The sequence below is a fragment of the Rhinopithecus roxellana genome, chromosome 3, assembly GCF_007565055.1.
Source record: "Rhinopithecus roxellana isolate Shanxi Qingling chromosome 3, ASM756505v1, whole genome shotgun sequence".
Classification (NCBI taxonomy): domain Eukaryota; kingdom Metazoa; phylum Chordata; class Mammalia; order Primates; family Cercopithecidae; genus Rhinopithecus; species Rhinopithecus roxellana.
Window position 1 is genome coordinate 149,321,092 of NC_044551.1, and position 10,588 is coordinate 149,331,679.

At 53.0% G+C, this 10,588-nt stretch overlaps 1 protein-coding gene across 7 annotated transcripts in view; it reads right to left on the reverse strand.

The window, feature by feature from the left end:
* SEPTIN8 (septin 8) overlaps positions 1–8,022 on the reverse strand; it is a 27,381-nt gene extending 19,359 nt beyond the window's left edge. For 3 of the 7 annotated variants that reach the window (XM_030927029.1, XM_030927028.1, XM_030927032.1), the window contains exon 1: positions 7,334–8,022. In XM_030927029.1, coding sequence (XP_030782889.1) covers positions 7,334–7,363 — 30 coding nt within the window. In that variant the 5' untranslated portion in view covers positions 7,364–8,022. The remainder of the gene's footprint in view (positions 1–7,333) is intronic. The other 4 variants (XM_030927027.1, XM_030927030.1, XM_030927034.1 and 1 more) reach the window with 3 other exon arrangements.
* Positions 8,023–10,588: the final 2,566 nt, after the last annotated feature.

Below are 10,588 nucleotides of genomic sequence, written 5' to 3' on the forward strand. Positions count from 1 at the left end.
TAGTCCACACTTCGGCCCTATGACATAGGCCATAGCAGCCTCCCCATTGTCCAGATGAGACAATAGAGGCATCAAGAGAGTGTGTAATTTGCCCAAGACCACACTGCTCAGGAGAGCAAAGCCAGGATCTGAATGGAGACAACATGACTGTGAAACCCACGCTTCTAGTCACATCACTCTCTGCCTGCTGGATGAAAGACAGCAGCTAATTCAGCTAAGTGTGGGGGCTCCCGAGGAGAGGTGGGAATGGCGGAGAACTGGAGAGCCTGTGCTTATGCTCAATCCATGGTGGCCGCAGTTCCACAACTCGAGCCAACTGTGGGAAAGCAGGTATAGTGTTGCCAAATCTTCCCATTTTTAAAGAGAACCCAAAAATCTCTCTCTATATATATATACATATATTTTTTTTTTTTTTTTTTTGAGACAGAGTTTGGCTCTGTCACCCAGGCTGGAGTGGTGTGATCTCAGCTCACTGTAACCTCCGCCTCCCAGGTACAAGCAATTCTCATGCCTCAGACTCCCCAGTAGCTGGGATTATAGGCACACAGCCACCACGCCCGGCTGATGTTTATATTTTTAGTAGAGACGGGGTTTCACTATGTTGGCCAGGTCGGTCTTGAACTCCTGACCTCAGGTGATCCACCCGCCTTGGCCTCCCAAAGTGCTGGGATTACAGGTGTGAGCCACCATGCCTGGCCCAGAAATCTATATTTGTATGTGAAATTCTATAATTTTTAAAGATTGACAACCAATACAAACTGAGAATACCATGAGGGCCCAAAACAACATGTCAGTGGGCTAGTGTGGGCCAAAGGCCTGCCGGTCTGTAAGCCGGCTCTGGTGGGAGTGAGCTGGAAGGACCCTGCAGCCGGGCTCCATTCTCAGGTCAGGAAGCCCCATGGCAGACTGCTCTGTCGGGAGGAGTCTTCAGGCAGGACAACTTAACTTGGACCCCAGAGAGAGGTGGACCCAAAGCCTCTCGCTCATTCCACACACCTAGCTCCCTGAGGTGCTCACACGGGTGAGTGTTCTACATGTCTTCAAAGTCCCAGGATAGAGAGAGTTGGCTCTCTGTAGAGCTCTGAGCTCTACATATGCAATGAGAAACTCCATGGGGCCATTATTCCCTCTCTAATCACTAACAAGCTTTTGGCTCCTGAGCCAGGCCCCAGGCTTCTGTGTCATCATTTCTTTGGCACATCAAAGACGACAACCAAAATAATAACTTCTCAGGCCGGCTGCGTGCCTCCATGCCCAGCCGTTCCAAGACAAAGTGGAGAACAGCATTTTGTTATGCAGCCCAGTGGATAACTAGGACGCCCTTTTCCTGATCAGGAAATGCTCTGTCTGAGCCTCCTAGAGCAGCCTTCATCACCAGCCAAGAGGAACTGCCCCTTTTACCAAGAAACAAGGTGGGATCTGGGAAGAAACTGCATCTCATGGTTGCCCACACACAAAAACAGGTTTTTTATCCAGAAGGAACTGGAAATCTATTGAATGTCTAAACCAACAGAGCCAGGGAAGCTGTGGGTGAATAGAGACGCCTGTGATCCAAACCCCCAAACTAGGCTGACTGTTGCAGTGGGAGTAGAAAGAATACCCCACCATAGGTGGATTAGCTACTGAATAATGAACAAAGAACAGCCCCCAGACCCCAGGCCTTCCAGAGTTCTCCAGTGCCTTGGACTTTGGATGCTTTTCTTCCTCTGGGTTCCCATGCCTAACACCCACTCACCAGTGTACCCAGTCAGGCAGACAGGAAGCCCACTCCCCAGGGGAGCTCCAGCCCTGGGGATGGCCCTATTAAGTAACTGAGCAATGGACCCAGGAGTCAATGGACCACTGGGAGCCTTCTCCACCCATGTTCCTGGCACAAACTATGCTAGCCCTGGCTCCAGCTCCTTCCAGCAGCCTGGGCCTTAAATAACCAGAGCAGAGGCCTCTAGCCAGAACCCATGGTCGCGGTCATAAGCACAACTGTCCTTGAGCCTGAGAGGAATCCTAGGAATTTTCCCAGGAAAGGCTTCGGCTCTGGTCCCAGGATTCCACAGCAAGCCTCTAAGCCCAGGTCAGAGGTTACGGGAAATAACCAAGGAGACATATGTGGGAGGGTGGGGGTGGGATGCTGCTACCCCGGGCCAGGAAGGAAGAATAGAGGTAGGATATACCTGTCCCAAATCACAAGGACACCTGGGAGCCAAAGCATCTTTCTCCTACAGTGGCAACAGAAAACTTGAGAGAAGATTTAAGCAAGGATCACCCTCCATGGTCCCAACATGACGGCAGTCAAGGTAACAGGGAGATGGCAGCTGGACTGCCAATCATCCTCACAAGGCCAGTCCTACTGCACCCATCCTGGGAAGAGAAGGAACTTTGGGAGCAAAACCATCCCCTGACCCTAATACTCCATTCTCTCTGCTTCTCTGTCTCACTAAGAGGCACTGTCTTTCCTTTCTGCATACAACCAGCCAGGCTGGAGCTTATTAATTTGGGATAGTATGTTTCACACTTTTCCCATCAAAATCAGACTTCCAGGAAACTAAGAGCACAGTTACTGGTAGCTGGGCCAGTACTCGCCACCCCAAACCCCAGGCCTAGGACAGACACATTCTTGGTCTTTATTGTGCTGCCTGAGAGGGAGTGGTCTATCCCACCACAGAGATGGGGAAGGCGCTCTGGGCTGCAGAATGTACTAGAACTCCAGGCATTCATATTTTCTTACTTAGCTCAGGCACTCCAGCGGCAGCCACCACTGCCTTGTAACAGGGAAAGCCACGAGTGGTCTGGATATCACTGGCAGGAGAAGGCAGTCTCTGTTTCACAGCAAATGAAACCCCTTGGAGGGAGAAAGTGGGCAGCAAAGGTGCCCCGCCTTCCGTCCAACCCCAGGATGGATGCCAGTGGGAAAGGGACAGAGGAATGCATAGGCACCAACATGGGTTGGCGGAGGTATGGGGGTGGCACTGCTATACTTCTCTGCTGCTTGTCCATTCACTCCAACACCAGGCAGAATGTCAGGTTTGTACCCAGGCCCAAGAGCCAGGTCTGACAAGTGGGCTTGGGTCCATACCCACAGCCCCTTCTGAACCCCAGGCATCAGGCAGCCCAAGCCCTGGAGCCCCCTCAGAAAACAGCCAGCCACCTGCCAGTAGACATGGGCCCCTGTACCTTCCTCTGCTGGTTCTGTCCCTCTAATTTGACCTCTAGGATAGGGAACACCTGAAAGCCATGTGTCCTGATGAGAATATCTAATTTGCCCCAAGAACATATAGGGCAACTGCACGCAAAGCCAAGATGCCCCCTGCCCTGTCCTCCACTGCCTCTTCCCAGCCCCAGTTCTTACAGGAGCTCTGAAGTTTCAAATGGCTCCAAAAGAAGCCAACAGAGTGCCCCAGCTCTACCACCAGGGCATGGAGACCTTGGGAGGGTGTCTCTTCCCCAGTCAGATGTGTCTCCCTCCTGCCTGCATAGCTCCGCATCTGGTTGTCTGGCAAAACTTTTGCCTTGGGGGCCATGCCTGGGGATCCTGAAACTCAAGCTGGCAGCACAGAGGCAGGAAGGCTGGGGAGGCTACAAGGGACACACAGAGGCCAGCTGGCCCTCAGGCCCTTTGCTCTATCATCCTACAGCTGCTCGCCTCTGGTAACTGGACTTGAGCCACAGAGACATTCGTGGTAGTTACTGCCCCAAATATAAGATATGCTTCCACCTAGCCCATCCGAGGGCTCAAAACGCAAAGATATCCACCCTCTCTGTCATCACAGGTGTTGGAATTTGGATCTTGTTCCCCCTACCTTTACTGGCCAATGACCAAAGTCTGCATCCTCACCCAACCTTGGGCTGTTAGCATCAACAAGATAATGTGCTCAAAGCACCCACTGCCCTCCCTGCCATCCAAGGTTTTTGACACAAGTCAGACCCTTGGTTCCCAGGCTCCATCCAGTCTCCCTCCTCCTTGGCCCTGAGCTCATCTTCTCATTGCCATCCTCTCTGTTCCTATCATGGTCAGTCTTTTAGCATGTGCTCCCTGGGCTGCCAATGCTTCCCATCAGCCCTGCAGTTGTGACCCACTGCCCAAACAGACCTTCCCAAGGTGGGCACACACAGCACGGTCTGATGCCCAAGACGGAGGGAGGGCAGGCAGACTCACCTCCTGGGGGAAAGGGCAGAGCTACGGCTCTGCAGGTGGTGCTCACATTGTGCCCTGAGAGCTGCACGGGCATCTCTTGCTCAGCTCCCATTTCTGTTCGGCATGGCTCAGCAAGGAGGCTACTGGCCGTTTTTACAAGACGGGGAGATACCCCTCTGACAGAGACCTTGAGCCCCACTTGGATGAGGGCTCTCAATTCCTGCTTCAGGGGAGACTAGGTTCTCCCTGGAGAGCCCGCTTCTTGGGGGAGTATCAAGATTGAGGGGGTGACAACGGAAGTGACAGATGGTGCTGGGGATAAAGCAGAGATGGGGGTAAGTGACTGGCTGGGAAGAATGCCAATGTGAGGCTGCGTGCTGCACGTTTCTTCCTCTCCCCCTCAGCTTCACTTTCCCCAAGCCCTAAAGGGTCGCTCACCACGGGGTCTGAACCTGTGAGATTCTGGCAGGAGAAAATACCGGAGCTGGCCCTCAGGGAAGGAAGGGCTGAGCCCCAGAGTCAAGATTCCAGTTAGGAGGAGGGGCACAGCAAGAGTAGACAGGAGTCTGGTTGTCCAAGGAGGGCAAGGGGCAACACACCCTCCCCAGAGGGCTGCTCCACACACCCACACACAGGGGATGCCCACCCTCACCCCAATACTGATCTAGGGTGGAGCAGAGCCTAGTCAGGATGCCAAGGCTGTTAGCCTGTGGTGTGCACACCATGCTATGTGAGGACATAGGAACCCAGCACACATCCATCTCAAAGTACAACTCTGTATGCTGTTTAAGCTCCAGGTCAGGACAATTCTCAGGACTGCAGGGCTAGTCTGACCAATGAGCTGGCCAGAGGGACAGTGTAGACCTGTCATGGCTCCATCACATCCCGGGGCTTGCAAGACACCTCAGCATATTTCCAAACATGCCACGGACTGCAATTAACCCTCCATAAACTCTTTGAGGAACCAGTGTGGCTCTGCCCATTTTACAGCAAGATAAAGGCAGAAATGATTTTCCCAAGATGACAAGCCAGGAGGGGTGAATGGAGTCCAGACTTAAATTCAGGCCAAACTCCACCCAAGGTCTCCACCCAAATCCAACCCTATCCAAGTCCTCCCAGAAGGCTGACAGCCCAAAGTGCAGAGGGTGTGGAAGGTGTCCATCCCTCCAGCTGAAGCTGGCATAGCAACCAAGGCCCTGCGCTCAGGCTCTATGCCCGTGCCTGAGTCAGTACCCTCTCTGTGCCCTGGCCACCCTGCAGCTAATACCCAAACTCCTCACAGGAATGGTCTGAGAGCAAACACTGGACCCCAGGGGAAGGCTTGTCCAGCCCACAGCCTGGCCTCTCAGCTAACCCTCTGAGGACCATCTCTGGATGAGCAGAGATGGAAGCCCTACGGAGAGTGCCATGAACAGGGCAGATACATCCTCTGCTCCCTTCTTACATAGGGCGCCAGCCCTCACATCCACGTGGACAATAGGTAGCATATATTATTCAATGTGTCCTTATCATGTGCCAGACACAGCTCTAAGTACCGCCCCTGGATTCTCTTGTTGAATCCTCACAGTACCCCTATGAGGGAGGTAATATTTCTATCCCATTATACACATGAGAGCACCAAGGGGTTAAATAACCTGCCCAAGGTCACATGGCCAACAAGGAGTGTCTAGGATTCCTATCAAGCTGTCTGATTCTGGTTTCTCTACATACCTCTCCCACCTGCAAGATCAACTGTTAAACCTCTGGCCACGGACAAGACCCAGACATAACTTTCTGGTCAGCTGGGCACAGAAAATGCACACAAACACACAAGCAGAGATGCCCAGGCACTCACGGGTCTCTTGGCCTCCAGTTAATCAGTAGGTCTGTTAGGATTCAGGCACTGCCCTCCTCCGGTACATAAATTCCAATTTATAATAAGGGGCGAAGTGAATCTCTGAGTAGCCCAGCCTCTGAATCTGTTCCTCACGTATTTAAACTTACTTAACTGACATACGGCCCCCCTCCCCAATAAGAATAAAACACCCAAGTCTAGAAATTATGAAACCAAGAGCTCCTGCTTTAGTCATGCACATTTCCAAAGTAGCCTAAGAAATGTATTTTCAGATTAAAGGGAAAATTTACATATATAAATTCGGATGACAGTATTTATAGCATTAATTACATAAGTTCTGGCTCCCTTATTTAGCCCCAGAACCAATTCGTTATCGTTCACATATTCGGAGTTCCCCCCTCCCTCCAACAGCCCCGGGCCTCCCTTCTCCTCCTCCTCTTTCTCCCCCTCCTCCCCCTTCCAGCCGACCAGGGCCTCACATGCTGGCAAGAGGACACAGCTTCCTTCACTGTCACAGCCTAGCCTTCCAGACACACCCAGATCCAGCCTTAAACAGCGGGGGACGTCCAGACACAATCCCCCAAAGGCCTCCCTCCCCCGAGTGAATTATGAAAACCTTGAGTAAGTTGGCTATCGGCAGGTTCGGGCCCAGTGAGACCCCTGCAGGGACCACCAGGGATGTTAACCTTCTGAGGACCTGGACTGGAGCCCAGATAAACGCCCACTGGGCTGAGTCTGGAATCCCTCCAGCTCCTGGCGAATGGCTGCCGCAGACCCGACCACTGAGGCCTGACCTGCCTGGAGTCGCACCCAGGATTCCGGCGTGGGGAGCGGGGCCAGAGAGGAGCTGGGGAGGAAGGAAAAGCAGGCCAAGGGTCTTCAGGACTCAAGTCTGAGTCCTGAGCTCGTGTGGGGGACTCCCTCGGATCCTGGGGGCTCCATCCTCCTCGGCTGTACCTATCCCGCAGCACCTGTGCGGCTAGGACTCTCCCCAAGTGTGCAGAAAGAAACACCCTGGGCGATAGGGTCCGGAGTGTCTCGGACCTCCCCTGCGGGCCCCACGGGCGCCACTCTGTCTTCGCACCTGCCCGGAGCCAGGCGGGTCTTTGCTCCTTCCAGCGAAAGGGGTTTGCCTTGCCTGCGCCCCAGGAAGCGACCCCGACCAGCCGCCCGGCAAGGCAGGCCGCCCGAGGCTTCGAGACCCCCCGCTAGCGCGACCGAGAGCCCACGCCGGGGTCCTCGAGCTGGCCCGGCGTCGAGGCCCGGCAGTGCGGCGCTGACAGCCCGCTTCGCGCCCCCCGCCAGCTGCAGGGCGGCCCCTCCTGCGCCCTGCGCCTCCCGCGCGCACCGCGGCCCAGCTGGGCCCTCACCGAGAAGCGCTCCAGGTCGGTGGCCGCCATGGCGAGCTCCGTACCGGGCGGGCGGGCTGGGACCAGCGCAGGGGCCGCGACGGGGACCAGCCGGCAGCGGGACGCGCTCCGCCCGGGCGGCTGCGGCTGAATGGATCCAATATGGCCACTTCCTGGAAACTCCCCTTGGCGGCGGCGGCGGGAGAAGCCGCGGAGCCGCCCCTGCCCCCGCCCGCGGGACCGGCCTCCCCGCCCGGCCGGGCCACGAGCGCAGCCGGAGCCCCGCCGCTTGGACGGCCGGGGGTCTCCGCGGCGAGGCGGGAGGTGCCAGCTGCGGGGACTGCTGGGACTTGTAGTCCGCGCGTTGGGGAACCGGGACGGCAGTGTCGGGGGGCTCGGGGCCGGTGCCCAGCGGGCCGCTGCGTGTCCCTGGGAGCCTGGGGCAGAGCCGGGGTGGGAGTCTCCTGGGTCTGCGCGCTGAGAAGCCTTTCCCGTGAGGGGGAAGTGGGGCACGGCGTGCGCCCTAGAGGTCTCCCCCACCAAGCCGTCTCCACCCGCTGGAGCCTGCAAACGTGCTGAGACCACCAGCCAGAGTGTGGACGAGCTGCGGGAGGCCCGTCGGATCCGGGAGAGGCCGCAGCAGCCTAGTCTGCGGGGGTCTTGGGCCCCACCTGATGCTCCGGCCGGAGCTAGGGCGGGAACCCGGGCGGGACCCGCGCGTCCGGCCAGGCGGCCTTCCTGGGCAAGGCACTAGCCTTCGGCTCCTTGTGCAACCAACGAGCAGGATGCGCAGTTTAGGCTGGGATTCGTGCAATAGAAAAGCGGAGCTCGGCGGTCAAGGCATCAGATTACAAGTGTCCATCACCCTGCCTGTCCGAAGGGCTTGGGACAACGTCTTAATGGAGCCCCACCATTGTGCGAAGAGGCCGACAGCTCCCAATGGGTGCACGTTCTCTCCGCTAATGTCACTGCTCAAAACGTTCGGAAAATTAACACTTAACGCCAGGGTCGGAGACCTCAGGGGGTTCTGTATCCTTCTTACTGACAATCCATACAAAAGCAGCTCCCAAATCTTCTGAAATCCCGTTTCTTTCTCTTCCCTCTGCCTTTCTCTCTGCTCTCTCTGGGAATATAGCAAGGTTTGCCCCCTACCCCCAACTGGCCTAATCCCAGGTTGGTCCACCCTCCACACACACCCCTCACCCCAGTATGCTGAGAAGCAACCTGACCTGTTTCTCCGACTCAGAAACTTGTGCTGGCTGGAGGTGCCTAAAGACCACGTTTGACTTGGCACACCTGGCTTAAGAGGAGCCCCCGCTCTGCTGTTTGACCCCGTCAGCCTGATTTGGCTTTCCCCTCCTCACTCTCCCAGGCAAAGTGTAGCTTGTCCCCAACGTGAACTGGCTTCCCGCTGGACCTTCCTGACAATGTTTTCATTTTGCTCCTCTCTCTATGCTGCTGTTTCCCATGCTGTATTAAAGTTATCTACAAGGAATAGGGCAGAGCAGTGGTTAGGGAAGCTGGATCTATGGCAAACCTTCCTGGTTGGAATCCTGCTAGCTTTTTAACCTTGGCTAGGCAAGTTACTTAACTATGGCTCCCTTCCCTGGTCCTAAAAAGAGAACAAGTTTAGCACCTATGTTACAGGATTAAATAACATAAGTAAAGGGCTTTAAGTTGTACTTAAAATATAGTGTTAAATAAAATCTCCCTCTCTAGACTATAAGGGCCTTAATGTCAGAGCCCAGAGAGCGTGTAGTCAATACTGAATTGATCATCCTAGATGTTTCTACTGTTGCCTTTTTCTTTTCCTATAACTAACAAGAAATCACGACCAACTGCCATCTGTATGGCAGTTCTGCATTACAACACTCTGGGACTAGCCCTAAATTATCTTTAAAATGGTCTTTTATCTCTAATTGGGAATATTTCAAAACATGTACTTCTCACAGTCCTGGCCAGTGGCTATGAGAAGGAAAAGCTCAGACTACAGGTGACTTCCTTCTCTTGGAATATATTCACTGTACTCTGTAGGAGTAAACGGGAGAATTTCCTCCTATTCCACAATGCTGAAATTTCTTTCTCATTTTATGCTGCTGCTGGTCAGAACTTATAAAAGAGTGAGAATTATCTATGAGGGTTCAAAAGGTGAATATAATGATCGTTTCTCACATGGCAAAGTGTTATTTCTTATGGCAGCATTTCTGAGTGTTTCGTATACACCTAGAAGTGAGTTCATAGATTTTTACCACAAAAAGATTGGTCCCAATGCCAAATAGCTGGGGGATGCTGAGTTCCACACACAGACAGGGTTCTGTAGAAGTCCTCAGAGCTTTTGATAAGCTATATGCATTTTCTGTGCAAAAGAAAGGGGAATATACAGCTCTCCCCACACTTTGTTGCCCCTCGTCTCTACCTTGCATACATACCCAGCACCACACTGAACTTGAACATGACAAGACTTCGCTTCAGGAAATGCTGCCCTCCAGGCCTCTTGCTTGTCTTTTACTTTTGTTACTTTTGTTTATACTTTCTTTTGTCATGTAGAAGTTTAAATTTTTGATGTTGTCAAATGTACTTGTTATTTTATTTATTGTTTTTACTTTGACTTCTAAAAATAAAGACCCTTCCCTAACTTTACAAAGATACAGTGTTTGTGAGAAGAGAATAATTTTTCTTATAAAACTTTTTTTTTAACTCCTTCACGTCTAGGCGATTTGTGTATGTGTATGCCAAACCAGTTGTTTTATCTTTCCCCGCTAATGTACAATGCAAATGGTATCACAGACGACATTTCTGTATGTGTGTGCAGGTCGTGCATCAGTTAGGATGACATTCAGCTGCTTCAACAAGATAGAAATGTCCTCCTTTCTTACGCTGTCCAGGTAGGTAGTCTAGGGCTTATGCGACTCTCTACACACACTTTCTTGTTGTTGCTTGGCCTTATGTGGTCTTGCTCTGATGGTCCAATATGGTGATACCTGCATTTCAGGCAGCAAGAGGCAATGATAGTAATACAGTACAAATAAGCCAACTCTCAGAGGATTCCAGAAGCTGCCATGTGGCACTTCTGCTTACATGCTATTGGCCAGAGCTGGGAAATTGGCTCTTTATTCTGACTATCATGCGCACAGCTAAAAAGTGTATAAAATGGATCGCACCACTGCACTCCAGCCTGGGCAACAGAGCGAGACTCCGTCTCAAAAAAAAAAAAAAAAAAAAAGACAAGCAAGAAAATAATCAGCCATACACCACCAGAATCAGCCACAGATAATT